This window comes from Saccostrea echinata, unplaced genomic scaffold (assembly GCF_033153115.1).
Source record: "Saccostrea echinata isolate AGI-Se365-2 ecotype Australia unplaced genomic scaffold, CSIRO_AGI_Sech_v1 ptg000043l, whole genome shotgun sequence".
Taxonomy (NCBI): domain Eukaryota; kingdom Metazoa; phylum Mollusca; class Bivalvia; order Ostreida; family Ostreidae; genus Saccostrea; species Saccostrea echinata.
Window position 1 is genome coordinate 2,320,918 of NW_026889792.1, and position 23,446 is coordinate 2,344,363.

Here is a 23,446-nt window from a genome sequence, read left to right on the forward strand (position 1 = left end):
CCCGTCGACCAAGTCAGCTAGATTGTATTACAACAGTTATAACTCTATCTTGGAGAAAGTTTTCAGTTTGATTTTTTGATATGTTTTGATGGTAAAACCACAAATAATTCAACGGGATAAATATAATTGCAATTTGAGCACTACTTTTGTTTTCCACGATAGTGTTAGCTGAATTTAAACTAAAAATGGTGGTTGCCCGTTCTGGACAGTTGAGGAAGGTTTTCTTAATTGCCTAAATTGTTAGCTTTGTAAGTACTTCCTTTACTATTTTTTGTTTGATATACATGATATAGAATTATGTGTTTTTGTGTGTAGCATAAACACTTTATTGCTTTTCCTGTTTTAGAATGTGTCAAAATGATGTAAATGTCTATCATGAAGATGAACATATACCTTTAACAAATTAACATGTACACTTCACGATCGAATAAAGTGCAAGCATCTTTATTTAATTATGCCCTAAAACAAGCATGAAAATGCACAGGAATTACTCTTGCATTAGATGTACGTGATATAAAAGGGAACAAGGTATAATAAATATATCGGCCTTTAAAATATTCTTTTGCTTATTCAGCAGTCCTAGGCCATGGTGAGAGTGGTAATAAGATATTAACAAAAAACATGAGAGGATTCAGAATAATAACTTTTGATATTCCTTCATCGGAATTCTCTTATCTACATATATGAAAAAACTATGCCTACATGTATATCAGAACAATTTTGCAGGAGAAAAATGCAATTGTGCGCTTTATACAGGAAGTGAATAATTCCTTTGATCACTGATTTAAGTTTCTGGGGCCCGTTTTACAAAAGAACTTACGACTAAGACCAAAATTTAATTCTGCTTATAACTTTCTAATTTACATTAAATTGAAAATGATTTTATTCTTTTTAAAAGGAATGCAGAAAGATATTCTTATGCTAGAAATTTTGACCAAAATCATTAATTCTGCCAAATTTTCCAAACAACTGAAGTATTTGGTCTTAGTCGTAAGTTGTTTTGTAAAACGGGCCCCTGGTCTTTCATCTCGTACTCACGAATCGCGTTCATTTTTATTTATTGTATAGTTTTCAATTCAAAAGATGGCAAATGATGAAAAGAAAATGCTTAAAATCTAAGCAAAAATAATCCTGAATATAAATAGTGAAATGGAAACAATTTTTGTTTGTTCAGACATTTTATGAGCACACATTAAAATACTTGTAAACACACAAAGGAAGGTGTACTATACTATGTTGGAGATTTTGAACGATATATCATATGCTTTATCAAGTAATATTTGAGGCAAAAGTGAGTTTATAACTCTTCTCTTTCGAACCAATGTAACAGCAAGCTTGGGTATGGAGGACCGTATAGTTTGCTATCGCTCTCATGCCATACCGAGCAATTCCTGTTCGACTCATTGGAAACTTAAGTTTCCTGCATGGTTGCAATGGAAGTTTTTATTGTTAGAAAAGTACAATGCATAGCATTTTTTTCTTTTAATTGGGGTTAAATTATTTTAACATTGTTAAGAATTTACATGTACTAATTTAGGCTTGGACTTTGTTTAAAATACCTTATCTACCTGATCAATACATAGGGCTCACGGTGGGTGTGACTGGTCGACAGGGGGTACTTACAACTCCTAGGCGACTGATCCTACCTTTGGAATTTCCGGGGTCCGTGTTTTTGCCCTGTTACAGATTTGTATCGTTTATTGGCTGTATGAGATTGATCACCGTTTGTTATCTTCAACCTTTACATTCTAAATAATTTTATGCTAAAAAGTTTACCCTTTCTGTTGTTTTTGTTTTCACTCATATTTCAATTCAAAAGAATTTTCTTAAAACTTACCAGCAACTTAAAATTTTTTACGTTGTATAGAAAATGTTCAATCATTGCAAAAAAGCGCATCTTCCCCAATCATTGAACATTGATGCTTGAATAATCTTATTGACTAAATAGAAGTCAATAACTTTATTATCTGGACGTTGTTTTGTAGGTAATTTTTCTATCAATTCAGAAATATTTAAGTTTTGATAAAATGTCCTACTTTCTTAACGTCATTAGTAACATCAGGAGTAATGAAGACATTACAATTATAAACTTGTTTTACCTGTCAAAAGCGCGAGGAGTGAGTATGAAGATATGAAGATAATGTAAGAGAATTTCACCAAAGCTAATTTAGGAATATCATTCATTCAAGGATTTTTTTTAAAAAAGTCTAACTCATCGCGCATAGTGAACAAATTAAGAGGACTTAAAACACAATTTAAGTGTTTAATTGTCAGAGCGCAATGATGAGGTGAACTTGCATAATATGTTTTTACAGATGAGGGGAATTCCAGTCATGAGGTTCAAGAATGGAGGATAACAGTCATTTATTAAAAAAAAAAAAACATCATGTCACAAAAATAAAGGGGTATATAAGTAATTGCGGATATCCTTTATTTTAGTAACGGTCGTGTCAGTTAAGCTAAAACAAATCATGGCGGGTGACTTCTGCGAAAAGTTTGGGAAATGGTTTTTAGTTGCCCTCAACATATTATTTTTTGTGAGTATCTTTTTTATTTATTATATTTATTTTGCATGATATACAAAGTTTGTTTGTTTCTTTGTTTGTTTTAAGCAGGGTGAATATTATTGCTGTTTGTTGAAGGATGAGACGTTTACCTTTAATATTTACATACATTAGGTAATTAACTTTAATCAAATTTTACTTCTAATGTCTTCTGAACCGATCAGGAAATAAAACTGGAAACCATTATCTGGGATCTATAAATTATTATATTCGAGTTAAAAGTTGTACTGGTTGTACTGGTATGTCACAAAATGAACCAAATAGATAGAACCCACGGGGCCAATCAGTTCATAGATACTTAATTATGGGGAAAATATCACTCTTAAAAGTCTCTTTCCTTTTTACTATTTAGACTATTCTATGACAAATTGTATATCAGCTCAATTACTCAAGGTTAAAATGTTATGTTGCATTAAATGGGAATTAAATAATTTTCGATTAACAAAACATGAGACTAATCTGAAGTATCTGGTCTCTTGTCTCGTACTCAACAAGTCAGGATTGGTGATGTCTCTTTTTTCTCAATTAAACTAGTTAAAAAAATTATGAAACCAACTACTAGTATTAAAGTCAACATTAATGACACAAATAAATATTTGTAAGACATTAAACGATATACATATATACATACATATATATATATATATATATATATATATATATATATATATATATATATATATATATATATATATATATATATATATATATATATGACATACCAGTACAACCATAGTTGGTTTTTCCCGTACTCGAGAAATGTAAACATGACAAGTTTTTGTCCTGCTTATGTCGTCTTTAACGATGTCCTGTGAAATATTGAGGTCAGCTTCAGCATTCGAAATTTTTACAGTTAATCAATAATTTGAAGGACTTGCATTTCAACGTAAATTTAAAAATATTGAATGATAGGATTTTTTGTAAATTACGTTTTTGTTGTTTAAGTTGTCTTAAAAAGTTCGTATTTTCCCTATCCAGATGCAGTGTGATAGAAGAAACTTGCCTTTTCGAATTTTAAACCCAATTCATACTCTGAAATATTTTAAAACATACATGTTCACTTACATATTTTTTATATATGCTTTAAAAATCCAATTATGGACAGAGTAATGAGCCCGGAAACATGGAGGATTAAAAATCCACTTAGAAACTGTAGGGCATAATATTTGTCAATCAATATCTCTAAAATTAGGTATGAAACCTAATGATATATGTGGGACATACTTAAGAAGAAATATACAAATATAAAAAAAATTGAATGACAAGTAATTTTTCAGCTAAAGGTCCTTCTTCCCCCTAAGGCAACATTTCGCAAATTCTATGGTCATGACAATGACCTCGTCAACAAATACAATCTATCATTAAGTCGAATGTTGACTGACATTTTTGTACAAATTGTTATGCCTTTTTATTACTGACTTGTCTACGTACTTTTCCGTATGCCCGATTATGACAAGTAAAACACGGTGGGTGTGACCGGTCGATAGGGGATGCTAACTCCTCTATGGCACCTGATCCCACCTCTAATGTTTTTAAAGGTCCTTGTTTGCTCTGCTCTAATGGTGTCAATGGACTTTTGAGCTTGATGACTGTTCGATATCTTCATATTTCATGTACTCTATATGTATTATATATATTTCATTCATGTACAATATGTGTATGATCTTATAGTTATACCATTTAAGGTTTGAATCTTAAGAAATGTATTTATATTTGAAAAAATAAATCTCTCCATTTGAATTCATTTGTCCCAAATCTATCGCCAATAAGGATGCAAGAGTTCCTAATAGACAACTTCGTTTTAGGCTTTGGCGACCAGGTCTTCCAACAATCTGTTGGAATTCAAATAGACAGTGGCCTTCAGTTTGGCTTTCAGATTAAGGACATTTCATCAATTCCATTCATATATTTCGACTCGATAAATACCAATGAAGTCGACTCGAAATAAACACACCACAGAGCCTGCCACATCTGTTTCATATTCTGATGTTTTACTGACTATAGACGATGAGGGCCAACTAACAACTAAATTGTATGACAAACTAGATAACTTCAGCTTTTCCGCCGTCAACTTTCCTTGTCTATACAGTAATATTCCGCAATCATCTGCATTCGATTCCCAACTTTTTCGATAATTAAGAGCGTGCTCTGAGTACGATCAATTTGTAAACTGAAGCAGACTACTGATAGATAAGTAGAATTTACAGGGATTTAAACGACCTCGTTTAAAGTCAGCATTTAGTAAATTCTATGGTCGTTATAATGACCTTGTTAGCAAATACAACCTATCACTGGGTCGTATTATGACTGACATATTTCATTCGTTGTTTTGAAAATCTGATGCCGCAACGAAAGTTTTAAAAATATAAATTGTTATGCATTAATATTTGTACATTGAATTTCATTCGATAAAATGGATTTAAAAGAGATATCGACATTAAAAAGGAAAGAATAAAGCATGAAAACAATCATTCATTCAAAACTAGTTTCAATTTAAAGTACATGTACATTGTACATAGGTGAGTTCAAAAAAGGGTTACCAACACAAGGAGGACCGGATTAAGAGGAAAAAGGTCTACCCAAAATCTTCAAAATACATGTACATCTACCGTTATTCAGAGCCTGTAAGATCCTGAATGTTGATTGATTGATTGTTTGTTGTTTAACGTCCCTCTCGAGAATATTTCACTCATACGGAGACGCCACCACTTTCCGGTGGAGGGCTACAAGTTTTGACCTATGCCCGGCACTCAGGGCCATTGAGCAGTGAGGGATCTTTTTCGTGCCAGCACCTACTGCGGCACGGGACGTCGGTTTATACGGTCTCATCCGAAGGACCGATCTCCACGTCCCGCAGTGGATTCGAACCCGCGACGTAAGGATCAACTCCTTACTCCGCGACTCTAGAGTAGATGCTCTAACCACTGCGCCACGCGGGCGACAGGTCCTGAATGATTGCCAACGTGTAAGATTGAAAAGTTTCTGTCATTGCCGAACATACATACGTAACTGTGATTCGTTAATTTGCCATCGCGAATCTGTGCAGCAGCCAATCAAATGTCCCGCTCATATTAATTACATATGACGATATTTCGGCGAGTTTACCCACGGGTGATGAGTAAGAGGCAAGATCACCCATGGGTATTCGACGATGATTGCTTTTCTGTTAATGATGATTATAAGTAACACAAACTCTTTTTTCAGAAATAATTGGTATATTTCATAGATTTATGTTCATAAAGGTAATCTGAATAGTGTTTGCCAGGGTATGTTTGAAAATTTTGTAATATTGTTAAAATGTTTGAAACTGCGTATGGATTTACACAGAAAACGGCACAAAATCGAATATTGCAGCACCAATGAAAACTTGCCATTTCTTCATCTTTTTGGGATTTATTATTTATGTCAATTCTATTCAAAATTAATCAAAGAATATATGTTATTCAATGCAACAATTTTTCTGCTTTTTATGTATCTTTAAAAGAGTTTTTAGGAAGAGGGTGACATGTAATTCAAAATTTTAGGGGAACACATTGTACTTTTTCACGATTTACCGTTCTTTGTACCTAGCATAGAAATATATCTGTTGACACACTATTGGTAAGTAAATTTGTGTGCATTTAGATATGATTGACAGGAAACCGAGATGGAAATGAGCACTGCCGTTTGGGTAGTTGTATTCCAATTAAAAAAATAACATTCACTGAAAAGGCTAATTAGTTAATTAATTAATCATAATTGTTCGTTTTATTGTCATATTAGTACAGAGGCTTAAGGATATCTGATCCTCAGCCAGGAAGGATAACTCTTTTATTTATTATTTAATTCAAAAACTCTCAAATGAAATATGAAGATAACGAACAGTATTCGATCTCGAAAGTCCAATGAAACGATGCGAATTTGGAGCAGGGCAAACACGGACCACAAAATGTAGAGGTGGGATCAGGTCCCATGGAGGAGTGAGCATTCCCTGCTGACCGGTCACACCTGCCGAGTGCTCCTTGTCATGATCGGGAAAACCCCCCCGAAATATCCGTAGACAGTTCAGTGTATAAATAATGGTCTAACAATTAATATGAAAAACGTCAGTCAGCATTTGACTCAATGACAGGTTGTATGTACTGACAAGGTCATTGTATCGACCGAAAAACATGCGAAAAGATTACTTGAAACGAGACTGTTGATATCCTTGTTTCGTCAGCTTGTTTGTCAATATGAAGCTTGAATATGAAATCTTTTCATGCAACAATTTTCATTTTATGCATTTCAATGTGATTCAAGGTTGTTTTTTTTAAGCTTTAGAAACAGTCTTTTAAAACGCTGATATATTTACCCTATACAGGTATGTTAAAATACAGATTTAAAGAAATCAACTTTTCTTTTAATTTAGCCTTAGATACCAATGCTAATTAGCATGCTATGAAATTAGGAATGATTTATGGTATTTTGCAATGATAGGAAACACTTTATAGACTATGCATTATAAAATAATTGAAGTACATAGAAGAAACTAAAGTACTGTATAAGTATAAAAATCATGCAATTTTCTTCAAATGCCTGGATACCTATAGTTTTTTTTATCCTAAAATGTTTTTGTTGATCAATTTCCAATTAGAAAATGCATAGTAGATGTCTTTTTCGCATTTCCTGAAAATTTATTTGAAATTTACTAATTTTTCCTATATAATATGATTAACTTTAATGATGAAGTTTGAACAACTACCATGGGTATATTCACATTACTTGGAGAATTCAGAGACATATTTGTGAGCATTTTCAATTATTCAATGCCTGATTTTCAGAACCTGAGGATTGGACTACCTTAATTTAATCAGCTACGCTGGCATGTGTTATTTTTAGAGCACAATTTCTTAGGGAAAAAAATCTGTTATGGATTTAAGGTCCGCTCGTTTCTAGTAAGAAATGTTAATAATTACAATCACGACAATTTGAAAGATTGATAAATATGATAATGTTTTACTTGCAGTTACTTGGTTTAGGATTATTGGCAACAGGAGCTTTAGTTAACATAAATGCAGTTTTTGAAGAGGTTTTACCCACTTTAAACAAAGTTCAAGTGGTGGGAAATAATTTTGGCGATCTTTTGAACAGCATCTCCATCTTGGTGATCATTATTGGCATCTTTGTGGCTTTGGTAGCAGGTTTAGGACTATTTGGAGCATGCTGTGAGAACAAATTTATGTTAATTGGGGTAAGCTTCATTCGATTTGTTAGTAAATGGTGCTGGGTTTAAAAAATATAATAAACATCTCTCTCAAATAGTTTTGTTAAACTGAAAACTTTCAATATTTCAACAAGACAATGAGGGATGGGGGGGGGGGGGGGGTTATCGAGAAATAAAAAACAAATAATACACAGTACTGTTACATATATCTGTTTATAGCAGGAAAAGTCAATTTATATCATTCTTTTAAATAGATGTAGAACTTGTAATACTTTCCTTATTTTCATTGTACCATTTCAATGACTTTTCAGTACGCCATCCTGTTGCTTATATTGGTGATCATGGAGACAACAACCGTTGTATTCTTATCTAAAATGTCAATGGTAAGTAATGTAAGACGATTGACCGAGGATGTGCACGGAATGAACTTTCTCACGTCCCTTTTTCACAATATTTTATATATGTGAATATATTCTTATACCGGTACTTTCTAAAGAAAGTCCGTCCGTAGTCTGAGTTTGCCACACTGTTTTCCTCCTAAAACTCCTCAAACATTTTCAACAAAAGCCAATTTGTCTTTTGGGATATGATTGATGATGCCCTATGAATTTGCAATAAGACTTTTGAATTTTCATTTTGGGACTCGAAACCCTAATTTCTCTCTCAAACTCCTTACAGTTATGCAGTAGCCAGTTCTTTTTTGTGTCACCTGCAGAGAAAGACACTTAAGAGATCATTTTACCAGGCTTCTGTCTGTCTGTCCGTCTGTCAGACATTACATGTATATCTTGAAAACTGTTAAAGGTAAAGAATTGATATTATGCTCTATAGTGATTCGCACTATGGCTTCTGTAAAATATCATTGTTAATGACCTCGTGACTTTGAACTTGAGCTTTGACCTATTTTTCGAAATAGCTTATAGTGCCGATATAGAGCATATTTTGGACATTTGAGAGAAGAGTCTGTGCGATTTGGCATGTGCACAATTTGTCATAAGACATTATGAAGAAATACCAGCATTACAGTCGACTTGACCTTGTCTTTTGACCTACTTTTCAAAAGTATTCTAAATGGTTGACTGATGTCGTTTGAATTTTGAGAGGCAAGACTTCGATAACTGGCATACAAAATACATATTTATGACCTCATGACTGTAGTTTTAAAGTGTATGACATACAATTACTACTCAAACTGAAATTTAAATTCTATGAAAATAAAACGGCATAAGTATTCCAAAATGGATCGCACTTTATATAAAGTTATAGACTAAAAATTGCAGTTAAGACAAACTTAAATCTCTCTTGTTACGAGTCTGAGGGAAACGTGTATGAATAAACTTCTAATAATTTTAATTTCATTATTCATTTTAGCTTTGAGGGTTGAGGAATCATATTTCTATTTATTTTTCACACTTTATGATAAATACTATTCCATCATAGTCTTACTATCCGTGATTGTTTTTTTTTCTTTGCAGGCAAAGGCACGAACTATGCAATAATTAGTTGGCCAGTCTTAGAATATATTTATGTCTTTACTGATGCTAAAGCAGGTGACGATTGGTAGTATGCTGAATACTGTGAAATCACTAATTTTCGTGGGGGTTTAATTTTCTGTTTTTTCCTACCAAAATTGCATTCTTTTTGAATGATTGGTGATGTCCTGTAGATGAGCAAAAAGTTGTAATTTTTCCAATATTCACTCTGGGAGCCACAGGGGGTCGTAAAACCTGCCTCGAAGAACTTTTGTTACATTTTATGCAGTCGCCAATTTATCTTTTGGAATATGATTAAAAATTTGATCGTATTGTTTTGAATTGGGGTCAAAAGAAAAATATTATTTAAAAGAACCTCCTTTCCAACAGAATTTCTATTAATAAATTCTTTAATTTCAGATTGATCATGAATTTATTGTAATGAAATACTAACAGTACTAATTTAAAGTTGTATTTCACATCATTTCGTACGTTCTATGGTCGAGACAATAACTTTGTCAGCAAATACAATCTATCATTATAAGTCAAAGGCTGACTGGCATTTTTCTTCCTTATTGTTAGGCAATTATTTACACACTGAAATGTCGGATTTTCCCGTTATATCCCGATCATGACAACGTCCAAACGGCGGGTGTGACCGGTCGGCAGGGGATGCTCATTCCTCCATGGCACCTGATCCCACCTCTGATGTTTTAGAGGTCCGTGTTTGCCCTGCTCCTGATTTGTATTGTTTGAATGGACTTTTGAGCTTGAATACTGTTCGTCATCTCCATATATTTCATTTCACCATATATCAAGTTGAAGTCTGCAAGTTGTATTTCTTACAATTTATTTTCTATGATTACTTCCAAACTTTTTAATTACAAAATAAAAAAAAACTCTACAAGAACAAGATTTTGCAAGAAGTTTTGTTAGATATGAAAGAAAAGGCCTAATACTTTGTCAGAAGAGAAAAAAGTTCGAGGGGTGTGTGTTAAAATTTATTGTCAAATGAAGACACAATCTGAGAAAGGTTTATCTTTCTGTATTCAGTAATTAAGAAGTGACTCAGGAATTAGGTAGATTACATGATCAATATGTACAGGTGACAAAGCAGGTAACAGAATAGTATCTATTTGTAAGGCTCGTTATAACATTGGGAATGAATAGTTATCTAAAAAATACTTTTTCTGCTCTGCATGCAATTGTAATGAAAGCTGACACATTAATTTTCTTTTTTTAATTTCAGTTCAATGATAAAATCAAGGGTGCCATGCTCAGAGAGCTACAAAAAAAATTTATAGATGATTCTTTCAACACTTCCAACGCATTTTCCAATGGATGGAATTACATATTTTTAAAGGTAGAATGAATATTTATCCTTATTACAGTACGACAAAAGAACGGTTGTGTGTTGTTTGTAATATGAAAGGCACATGGATGTCATTTCAAAAGTTTTACATTGGATACTCTGGAAATCTGATGACTTATTTTTTTTTTCCAAATCGTAATGTGGGTGGGATTTACATTTTAAGAATCAATTAAGGTTCATCGCCCCTCTGATAAGAGAGATAACTCTAACTGGGATAAATGGCTATTATTCCTTTATAGAATTATGAAGTTCCAAGGTCATTCCTGTCAAATTTTGCCTCACAAGGTATGCTTAAATGGTATGCATTTTAATTTTAATATGGATTTCCTTTGGAAAGTCATTAATGTTTAAGCAAAATTTTACTTGAACAGAGAGTTGATGAACCTTAATTCATTATATACGGTCTGTTTATGGGTGGTCTTACATCAAATGATTTTAACCAAGACCAGCTGCTAGACGATGACTAGATTTTAATTAGCATTACACTCAGTGGTCCTGAAAAGAAATTGTCAACACACAGAGATAATCAGTTGAATCATATATAACAATACTGAAAACAATTACATTACTAGTATCTGATAGTGTGTGCCTTTCGTTAATTGTGTAGAGAGTATCATACAAGCTATATGCGTGTAATTTGTGTTTTAATTAGTATGATTGTATATGCGTTTAATTTGTGTTTAAAATAGTATGATTGTGTAGGGATCAAGTTCAAGTTCAGTTTATTCACCCAAACTAAAATATTGGTACAGGGGTATATTAATAACATGTATACATTATAAACAAAACTGGTCAGAGGTACATATACAAAACAGAGGGGGAAATATATAGGGCACATATATATGAAATATATAGGAAATAGAGCATCATGCAGGTTATATGCGTGTAATTTGTGTTTTAATTAGTATGATTGTTGCGGAGTGAATCCTGTTAGAGGACCAAACAACGACTTTGACGAAACTCCCTGGTGTAAGCAAAAAGGTGAATGTTATATGAATAATGCACAGATACCGAAGGCTTGCTGCATTGGAGTGGATGAATCTAATTTTGAATCAAATGCAACCGCTAGCTGCTACTCCGATGTATCTGGAAATTATAAGACGAAGGTTTGTATAATTTCCCCCATGGTAGAAGAGAACGAACCACACACTAACCAGTCCTTAATGACCTATTTTAATAGATAACTTTTCTTTGAAATGGCAATATTAAGTTGTATTTATTCGTTCCTATATAAATGTCATTAGTAAATATATGTTTAACTAGAGGTATTGTCACCACAGCTCACAAAATGATACCCCTGCTCCAATATGAGTATAATGATAAAGTCAATATTTTGTCATGGGAAACCTAAAATATCTGTCCGATCAGAATACAAAATAAAAGGTACACAATGGCATTATGTAATAAAGATTCTATGGAATCCTTATTAAAATTCATCAAGTGGTATAGGAGGAGTTGCGGAAAAGAGTTATAGAAAGAACGGCAGTATCCATATTTTTCTACAAGTAACCATATTTATTTGTCCCATCGAAAAATTAAATAGGAGGTCAAAATGACAGTATGTAAAAGATTCTATGGAAGTCTCATTAAATTTTATCCAGTACGGAGTTGCAGATGAGATGAGTGCCTCTAAGTGTTACTAAATACGGATAGAAGTACGAAAGGACGGACGCCCTCATCACTTTATACCTATATTATATTTTCAAGCGGGGGGGGGGGGGGTATAATAATGAGACATAAAAAGGGCTGTCCGGTAAAATCGTTGACATCGCGTTTTCATCGAAAATAATGCGCGCACTAAGCTGAAATTTTTAGCAAATGTATATTTTTCAAATTTAAGTACATTTTTAGGTCACCTGAGTCACTCAGGTGACCTATTGCTATCTGTCTTCGTCCGTCGTCGTGCGTCGTCCATCGTGCGTTGTGCGTCGTGTGTTAACATTTGAACATTTTCAGCTTCTTCTCTGAAACCGCTGAACCAATTTCAACCAAATTTGGCATATAGCATCTATGGGTGAAGGGGAACAAAAATTGTGAATTTCATGGTCCCTGCCCCCCTGAGGCCTGAGGGGTGGGGCTAAAACCACCAAAATTAATGCAATCCTTAAAAATCTTCTTCTTTACTCCAGGACATCAAGCAGTCAAACTGTTGACATGACTGTAATAAGTATTGAGCCCTCTACCAAAATTGTGAAATTCATGACCCCAGGGCCAGGGGTTCTGGTGCTATGGTGGGGCTATATAGATCATATAGTGAAAGTGCATTATTTCTTTGAAAATCTTCTTCTCTACTCCTGGGTATTATTGAAACAAATTGAATACATAGTTATGATAAGCAAGGGTGACTCTACCAAAATTATGAAATTCATGGCCCCAGGGTCAGGGGTTCTGGTGCTAGGGTGAGGCTATAAAGATCATATAGTGAAAGTGCATTATTTCTTTGAAAATCTTCTTCTCTACTCCTGGATATTATTGAAACAAATTGAAAAATAGTTATGACAAGCAAGAGTGACTCTATCAAAATTGTGAATTTCATGGCCCCAGGGTCAGGGGTTCTGGTGCTAGGGCGGGGCTATATAGATCATATAGTGAAAGTGCATTATTTCTTTGAAAATCTTCTTCTCTACTCCTGGGTATAATTTAAGCAAATTGAATACATAGTTATGATAAGCAAGAGTGACTCTATCAAAATTGTGAAATTCATAGCCCCAGGGTAAGAGGTTCAGGTGCTGGGGGGGGGGGGCTATATAAATCATATAGTGAAAGTGCATTAATTCTTTGGAAATCTTCTTCTCTACTCCTGGATATTATTGAAACAAATTAAATGCATAGTTATGATGAGCAAGAGTGACTCTACCAAAATTGTGAAATTCATTGCCCCACGGTTGGGGTTCTGGTGCTAGGGCAGGGCTATATAGATCATATAGTGAAAGTGCATTATTTCTTTGAAAATCTTCTTCTCTACTCCTGGGTATTATTGAAACAAATTAAATACATAGTTATGATAAGCAAAAGTGACTCTACCAAATTGTCAGTTTCATGGCCTCTGGATCAGGGGTTCTGATGTTAGGGCGGGGCTCTATTTGTGAAAATGCATTAATGTTTTAAAAATCTTCTTCTCTGCTCCTGGGTATTATTTAAACAAACTAAGTACATTGTTATGATAAGCAAGGATGCCTTTTCCAAAATTGTGAAATTCATGTCCCCAGGGACAGGGGTTCTGATGCTATGGTGGGGCTATATAGCTCCTATAGTGAAGGTGAATTATTTCTTTGAAAATCTTCTTCTCTGCCCCTGGGTACTATTTAAACAAACTAAGTACATTGTTATGAAGTCAAGGATGCCTCTTCCAAAACTATGAATTTCATGGCCCCAGGGTAAAGGGTTCTGGTGAAAAGGTGGGGGGGGGGACTCTTGATAATATAGTGAAAATGCAGTAATTCTATTAAATAATCCTGTCTGCTCCTTAGTAAGTAGATAAACAATGTGATTACTTATGATGAGCAAACCTCTGGTCCCAGGGTGAGAGGATCTGGTGTTTCTCGGTGGGGAGGGGGGCTTTATTGATAATATAGTGAATCTGCAGTAAAAATGCATTATTTCTTTAAAAATTTTCTCTGCCATTGGGCATATCAGAGGCAAAAAGAGTAAAAGTTTTGATAAGGAAGGGTATTTTTACCAGATTTTTGAACATCTGGACCATTTGGTCAAGAGTTCTGGTCCTGGCCAGGGCTCTATTAATTTGTATTCTACTGAGAGGGGTTATTCCCCTTTGCTGTTTACTTCTGATAATTAATCACTGTAAATAATGTACTTGAAAGGTTAATAGAATAAGATAATTATGCAAGAATTTTTATTGTATAATACAAAAAGTATTTTCATAGTTTTAATGATCAGGTGGACTTGTAAGTAATAGATAAATAAAAATGAGACAAAAATAACTTGTCTTATTAAATGTTCATCAAAGACCAAGAGAGGCCTATGTAAGAGATTTCAGCAAGGAATTAAAATAGTACAGAAGCACTGGTAGTTTGCTTAGTATACTGTATGGTGATAGTGATAAATGGGGAACAGATTAGAACCTAATTTATGAACTGTTAATGAATACTGGACTAATTATTTTGTTGATCCTGATCACCCTATTTTTCTTGCTTTTGGGCAACAAAGCTTCACCTTTCAGTTCATTTTATACTCTATGGATCCTCTAAATTGTTGTATTATACTCAGGTGACCGTTAAGGCCCTTGGGCCTCTTGTTATATTTTTGATAAATTACAGGCAAAAATAAGGATTTTATTATACTTGAATGTTCACAGGAAATGGTCCTACGGCACACGGCCAAAAATTCAGGGTTGTTTCAGGGAATATGCGAGTATTGATTCGAAATAAAAGTATAAAATAGATAAGGGCTGGGTAAAAAATATCATATTTTAATTCACCATCTATTATGTAGCTATTTGGAATATTTCAAGGCATTACTTTAAAATTTGGCGATTTCCCCAGCATTTGAAAAAAACTGTCTATGTATTTCTATGAAAGTGAGAGTACCTTCCATAACTTACTAAAACAAATCTTCAAAAAGTCCCATGTGTGCAAGATTGGTCCCTGGACTGTTTATGAAGGAAGAAAAGGGAACAGAAGTGTGTAAACCAATGAAATTCCCAGAATTTAAATGGGGTTTATCCAACTTTTTTAAAGATGAAAAAGATTAAACGTAACATTGCTTTTGACATTTGACGTTATCATCGATGCAGAGGTAAGGCGATACCACACATAACTTTAAATCCCATATTTTGTTTATTGGAGCATATATCAATTTGAAATTCGGTTGTAAAAACATGGAAACATGTAAAACATGTACTGAAGAGTAGGGAAAATTTTAGAAAACAGTCTTGTTTGTTTTTAACTCTTGACAACTTTTCTACGATTTTACCGAACAACCCATTCACATTTTTGCTATCATATGAAGAGGGATTTAGGCTTATCAAAGGCAAATTAAAACGATATAAACTGAATTAAGAAAGGATTTTAAATTTATTTGGAAAATTTTTATGAATTGTTGTATATAGTAATGAAAACAACTCAGTTTTTTTTTTTATTGATTTCTTATGATTTAGATTCAGTTTCTTTCTCTTTTATTTTTCAAAGGGTTGTTATGATAGACTTCAAGAATTTATTCAGAAATACTCAAGGCCTGCCATTGGGGTGTCAGCTGTTGTCATAGTAATCGAGGTAAAATGATACACAGTTAATAAAAAAAAATAATCAGGAAAGATCTTTACTGATATAACACTTAACTAATAATAGACAAGAGGGACAAAGACAGCAAACCCTTAAACAGACGCTATCTAGACATGAATCTTATCCATGTACTATATTGCTTACGTTTCTTTCTTTTTTTTCAGATTTTGGCTTTTGTGTGCGCCATTATCTTATGTAAGGGAAAATCAGAGTCTAAGGCTGTATAAGAAGTTTACAAAGGAGAAATGTGTGCCCAATACGTGTCCATCATCATCTTATCTATAGACTGATATCAGTATTTAATCACCTGTAGTCATGTCTGTTCAAAATAAGTTAATAATCATGTTTTTTATGGGGCTTTTTTAAAATCACTTTTCCCATCAATATTTTTCTTCTTATTTTGTTCTTCCTAAAGGTATAAGATTGATCATTAATGAATAACTCGTAAATCAACGATCTTTTATTATTAGACCTAATTGACAGTTTTTAGCATATATTCTATATGTACTCATTTAATACATGTATATTAAACACAAAAAATGAATGATTTCATATATATATATATATATATATATATATATATATATATATATATATATATATATATATATATATATATATATATATATATATATATATATATATATATATATATATATGGGGGGTGAGGATGTGTGTGAGTGGGAGAGTGAGAGTGGATGTGTGCATGCAATGCACCAAGTCTGCTATAATAAATCATACATTATTGTTCATTTTATATATGTGTCTTATTATCTGAGGTGTTTTAGGGCGCAAGGGAAATAGAGAATTGATTGTAGTATGAAATATGGCGATAACGAACATTATCCAAGCTCAAAGTCCTTTAAACTATACAAATCAGGAGCAGAGCAAACACGGACCTCCAAAAACATTAGAGGTGGGATCAAGTGCAATGGAGGAGTGAACATCCCCTACCAAGCGGTCGCACCCGCCGTTTGCTCCTTGTCATCAACTGGAAAAAACGAAAAATCCGTTGACAGTTCAGTGAGTGAATAATGGCCTAACAATTAGTATGAAAAATGTCATTCAACAAAAAAACCCATATTGAGGTGATAATGGTATATTGCTACATAGATGAGGGAAATTGACTATTGAAAAATTGAAGTCATCACGTTTATTATGAAGCTTTGTTGTTAAGTTACCATTAAAGTCTTTTTCTAGTAAAATATCCAAATATGAAACAGATGTGTCAGACTCTGTAGTATCTTTTAGTTCAAGCTCACTGAGATATATCGAGTCCACATAAGAATGGATGTAACTATTGTTAATTGATAATACGTCGTCGATATTTCTTTATGTCGAATTGAAGGCCACAGCAGGTGTTTTTCTCTTCTTGTGTACATGTTTTTGAATAAATTCTGCTTCATATGAATACAAAAATAGGTCTGCTAACAAGGGGGTGCAACTGGTACCCATGGGAATTCCAACAGATTGTTGAAAGACCTGATCTCCAAAAATTACATAGACATTATAAATCAAAAACTCAAGCATCTTTTTAATATCAACTTCAGAGTACTTGTGTGTACAATCAGAATCTTGTTTTAACAAAATAATTTTGCAAATGACCAAGGTAAGTATATTTACGAGTTCCATTTTTATTGAAAAAGCAGCTGTCTTTGATGTCAAAAGCTCCTGGATTTTAATTTATCGTGGGAAATGGTTGTATAAAGTGTTAAAGTCGTACGTTTTGATGTTATTGATTTTGGAAATCTTTCATGATTTCAAATTTTCTAAAAGTTCCTTGTACTTTTTAAATACCTGCATCTGATTTACACCACTTCTCGAATATACTGTTGTACAGTAGTCCTGAAGTTTCTCCTTCACTGCTGTAAATATTTTGGTGAGGAATAAAGAAAAAGGCTTGGTAGAACAGTTACTGGAACCCGCTATGTATTTTTGTTTTTAAGGAATTTTATGGAGTTTTGAAATGCAGTATAGGTATGGTAAGTCAAATTCATTTTGATTGTTGGGAATAATAAAAATATTTAAAACTGATATATGGTTTTAAAGAATTCCCTCTATAGAAAGGGAGCTTTGGGTTTAAGTTGGAATACCACTAGCAGAATTAAATCGTAGTACTTCTAAAATACAATTCAAATAATGAGCCTTACAAACTAAGACAATGTTGTTACCTGCTTTGTCAGCGGGGACCAGTACATACTGATCGTGTAATCTATATGATTCTTGATTCACTTCTGCATTGTCGAAGACAGAAGGATAGATGGTTTTCATATTGCCCGTCAATCGCTTAATACGCGATTTCAACATCCATCTGATACATTTAATCCATTCTGACAAAGTGTCAAGGTTTTTTTTTATATTTGGTACATCGTCTGGTATAGTATAATAGAATAGAATAATCAAATCAAGTTGATAAAATATAAGAATTGTCTTCTCATCTATTTATAGAACTTGCAAATCACTACATCCTATTTGTTAGATATATTTTATAGCCATGAATATGAAATCGAATAATAAAGGATTGAATGGGAACATTGTTCAACACACTTCCAAATATCAAATGGACTCCTGCCTACTCATCAATGATAATTATTTTTTACGGATTCATTGACGCACAAACCCAGATGTAGGGAAGGTTATCTTTGAAGCCTGATATCAAATTAAAATACTTCAGAAGAAAGACATATCATGCAGTATACCCTATGATCATTTCTTAATCAAAGAAACAAAATCTTTTCGTAAATTATTTCTTTGTAAGAATGGAATTTTTGAACATTTGTCACAATTTCATTTGTATTAATCAAGTTATAATATCTAGGGGGATGTGTAATACGTGTACATGTATGTATTGAATGAAGATAAATTTCAAGCAGATTGTAAATCTTCTCACATAGAAGTATAACATTCTTAGGTAAATACAATCTTAGATTTTTTATACATGGACTAAATTAGACTAAATTACTATTGTGACGTTTCATTCTGATTGTTAAGAACTGTGGTTCAGATTTACTTGTATTCTGTGTACTAATATTTTTGACAAGTATATAATGCCCTTCAAGCAGGGATTAATTGGTATGTCACTGTTTCTGACTGACTGCCCGTTGCGCTGTTTGTCCTAAAACTTGTGTCTAAAATTTTGAATTAGAAACTCTAAGTGTGAATGCATTTAAATTATGTCGTTGCCGATGGCAAAGAGGTCATTATCTTGATTCAAATCATCAAAGGTTACTAATGAGATATTGGAACCTTTTCCAGGTTATACAAGGAACTATGGAGTCCTTGATATAAGTGGATTCAACCGTGAATATGGTCTTGCTCATGACCAATAGTGTGACATGACATAGAGATGAATATGAATCATACCTCAGGTTCCAAAGGTTTTGGGCAATTAAGCGTTAAAGACTATATTGAGTATTGAACATGTTGATAAGTATGAGTGATATTTTATTCAAGGTTATATCTGAATGATAATTGTCACAGGGCAATAAATGTATTCAAATAGATAGTTAAGCTTACTTTGCAGATGTTTAATATAATTGCAAGAACGTGATTCCAATTTTCAGCTTAACTCTCGGCTAATGGCGACCCATAACATCATCTTCATTCTTTTCTTTAAAAAATCAAATATAACATTAATTCAACGTTCAATAATTTTAGCAAACTCTGATTATAACAGAAGCCCATTGAGGCCAGTTCAAAGAAAGAAATATTTTTCATTACATTTAAACGCAATAATGATTGCGTTTAAACGCAAAATACTGCGTTTAAATGCAAAAGATTGCGTTTAATCGCAATGTATATTGCGTTTAAACGCAAAACACTTTGTGTTTATTCACAAAGATAGCGATTAAACGCATTTTTTGCGTTTTAGCGCAATAATTTTGATTAAAGTGTTTTGCGTTTAACGTTATAATTTTTGCGTTTAAAAGCAATAATCTTTGCGTTTAAATGCAATAATATTTCATTTAAACGCAATAATTTTGAGTTTAAACTCAATAATCTTTGTGTTTAAATGCAATCATTTGTATCAAACCTTGCAGAGTACAATGGGCCCACGCATACTGATATCTTTCATTTCTTTCTCTTTCTTACTTTTTAGAAAATTGTTTATTGTCTAGCTTTATAGAATCAGATTCCTCTGCACAAAAGCTCTCTGAAAGGATAATTTACTGATTTAAATTTAAAGAGGGGAAAAATGTATAGTTATAAAACCAAAGGCAACCTAAGAACGAGACATATCTTAAGCTTATTAGATCTCTATTTTCTTAATTAAGATTTGGTTAGTTGCTTACAATCACAAATCACATTTTCTATTTTGTTATTTTTTCTACTTTGCAACAATTTTTGCGAACAATTAGAGTAGATCTTCTAAACAAAAGACTTAAGAAGCAAAAAAAAAAAAAAAAAAAAAAAAAATGGTTGTACAAAGGGATTCGGGAAACGAATGGTGAAATGTTGGAATTACCTACAATATGTTGAAGTATTTAGACTAAAATGTACATTTACAACCTATCCAATTGTTTCACACAATAAACACAAGAACATAGGCGATGGAATCAGATGAGATCAAAATCAAATGAAAACAGACTGATCAATGTATACTACCAAATTGACAAGTGCTATTAATACCACTGAAACGTTCTTAATTAGTTGTGATAGGTAAGTAATTGATCAAAGGCTTCATTAAAAGTGTTGGGTTAAGACATTCTGGTTGTAAGGATGCCATTGTTTTACTTATGAAAATTTTTCAAAAAGACACAGAACCAAACATTTCTTTGAAGTGTCTGATCCTAGTAATTTTATGCTTTGGCTTATTGATGTCTGATTTTGAAACTACAGTATCATTGCGTTTAAATGCAAAACGAATCCTTAAAAGGGAGAAATATTGCGTTTAAACGCAAAGATTATTGCGCTTACACGCAAAAATATTGCATTTAAACGCAAAATTATTGCATTTAAATGCAAAAATATTTTGGCATTTAAATCGTAAAATTATTGCGTTTAAACGCAAAAGATTGCGTTTAATTGCAATCTTTTGCAATTAAAAGCAAAGTGTTTTGCGTTTAAACGCAATATACATTGCAGTTTGACGCAGTCTTTTGCCTTTGAAGGCTATGATTATTGCGATTAAACGTAATGTTTTGCGTATAAACGCAATAGAAAATATTTTTTCTATAAACTGGCCTCAACAGGCTTCCGTAGGTTATAGATCTTATTTAGTCAGTTTTTAAATGATTGTACCAGCCAATGATTAGTGAGTATTGCACCAGGGACTGAGATATTGCAGCTGTTTCTTAATATATTTTATTGTCTAATTTATACAGGAGAACTGGATGCAAGTTCTTTCAACTTTGTTAATCCCATCCTATTACAGATGATTGTATAAGCGATTTTATCAGACACTGATTATTGAGGTAGTGAAAATTTCAAAGATACCAAATTGTAATTCTTAAATCAAAAAACTTATCATACAGGTAAATGTCAGAAATATTATAAATTGAAACTTATCAGTGAACACACAAAACATCTAAAGACGTCAGAGTGTAAATAAAAGTACTTAATACTGATAACAGAGTAATATATCAGTGATTGTATCAGACACTATTCATAGAATTAAATGTTTCAACCAGGGTATAAAAATAAAATCATATACTTGTGACCGCGTGTTTTTATTAATAAAGATATTATCTAATAAAAATACAGCATCGACTTATTGTTTTTAATTTTTGTCCATAATGTATTTCCATACTTTAAATAGTTATAAGTAAGAGCGTTTGTATATATTTATTACACTAAGGCTTTTCAATAGTATTTTCCATTAAGTCAAGCATGCTATTCATGCATGGGTTAACCCTTTAGCTCAATTGGTAGAGCACTGGACTGGCAAGCCAGAGGCCCCGGGTTCAATCCCCAGCAGAGGCATATAAATGTTTCTGTTACATTTGGCGCCCAGGTTGGGACCCGGGTGTTCTCTGGCGGATGAAAGTGATTGCCCCCAGAACTTCGCCCCACAGGCGTCGGCACTCCAAAAGAGATGAGGACATCTCATTCTCTGGAGGGGACAATGTGGTAGTGTCAGATACACGGCCTCCTACTAGCTTCAGCTAGTGGGTTAACCCTTTAGCTCAATTGGTAGAGCACTGGACTGGCATGCCAGAGGCCCCGGGTTCAATCCCCAGCAGAGGCATATAAATGTTTCTGTTATATACTAATATTGTGTCATAGACATATCACAGCTGAATTCTATCCGACATTTAACCAGACACTATTTATAGGGGCAGGTATGCCTGTGATAGACCCAAGAGGTCAGTTTGTTAGTTATTAGTCCCCTACCGGTGAAACCGGAGGGGACTATAGGTTTCCACTGAGTCTGTCCCTCCGTCTGTCTGTCTGTCCGTCCGTCCGTCCGTCTGTCCCTCTGTCTGTCTGTCCGTCTGTCCCACTTGGTTTTCCGCACTTTTTTCCTAAACGCTTGCAGATATTGAGCTGATTTTTGGTATGTGAGTGTATCTTGATAAGTTACAGATCAAGTTTGCATTTCGTCCCGCTTCATTGATTTTTGACGGAATAACGGCCTTTTCAATTTTTAAGGGTTTTCCGCAATTTTCTTCTAAACGATATCAAATATTGAGCTGATTTTTGGTATGTCACTTTACCTTGAATAGTTATAGATCAAGTTTGCATTTCGTCCCGCTTCATTGATTTTTGACGAAATTATGGTATTTTCAATTCTTAACGGGAACCAGATTACACTTACCGGTAGGGGACTAGTATTGCTAATGCAATACTCTCAGAATGCTTGTTGTATCAGATACTAATAAGAATGTTGAATGGGTACTAGTAAGTGATTATACCAGATCCTAATAAGAGTATTGAATGGGTACTGGTAAGTGATTGTACCAGATACTAATAAGAGCGTTGAATGGGTACCGGTAAGTGATCGTACCAGATATTAATAAGAGTGTTGAATGGGTACTGATAAGTGATCGTACCAGATACTAATAAGAGTGTTGAATGGGTACCGGTAAGTGATTGTACCAGATACTAATAAGAGCGTGGAATGGGTACCGGTAAGTGAGTTCAGTGGATATCAAATACGAGGGATGTTCGGAAAGTTCGTGGACTACCGTCATAACTTTTTTACTTAACGTCATATTATATCCAAATTTTGAAGAAATATTTCAACAGTAAATTCAAATGATGTGATTTTAAAAAAAATTAAGATATCGTGGTTTATTTCAAACTTATTTAGACTGTAAAAATGCGAAAATTGGATCACGGAGCAGGTCAAAATTTTGTAAATTACAATCAAGACACTAAATAATGTCTGAAGTCGAATCTTGTGTAAAATGACACAAAAATGGAAAAAAAATTCTAGACGTTCAAATCAAAAATTGTTTCATCGTTTCTGATTCCAAATTATGACTTAATATTTTGCTTCGATGAAAAGAAATCAGTTTCAGAAGATAGGTAGTCCTCATTGAAAAGGGCAAAAAAGATGACGTCGTAGAACGTCACGGAGCAGCAGTTAATCATACGATTTTGTGTTGTACTCTGGAAAACTCTGGGAAAAAACTCTTAAAAAGCCGGAGGAAGTAGGAAATATATCAAAA

At 33.3% G+C, this 23,446-nt stretch overlaps 1 protein-coding gene across 1 annotated transcript; it reads left to right on the forward strand.

Annotated features, from left to right (window-relative positions):
* The first annotated feature begins 19 nt into the window (after nt 1–19).
* On the forward strand, nt 20–16,359 carry LOC133201279 (tetraspanin-18B-like). Its single transcript, XM_061337078.1, has 8 exons — nt 20–248; nt 2,440–2,537; nt 7,552–7,776; nt 8,061–8,132; nt 10,471–10,584; nt 11,499–11,699; nt 15,741–15,824; nt 15,998–16,359. Exons 2-8 carry the CDS (start codon nt 2,472–2,474, stop codon nt 16,058–16,060), a joined length of 825 nt encoding a protein of 274 aa, XP_061193062.1. The 5' UTR covers nt 20–248; nt 2,440–2,471; the 3' UTR covers nt 16,061–16,359.
* Nucleotides 16,360–23,446: the final 7,087 nt, after the last annotated feature.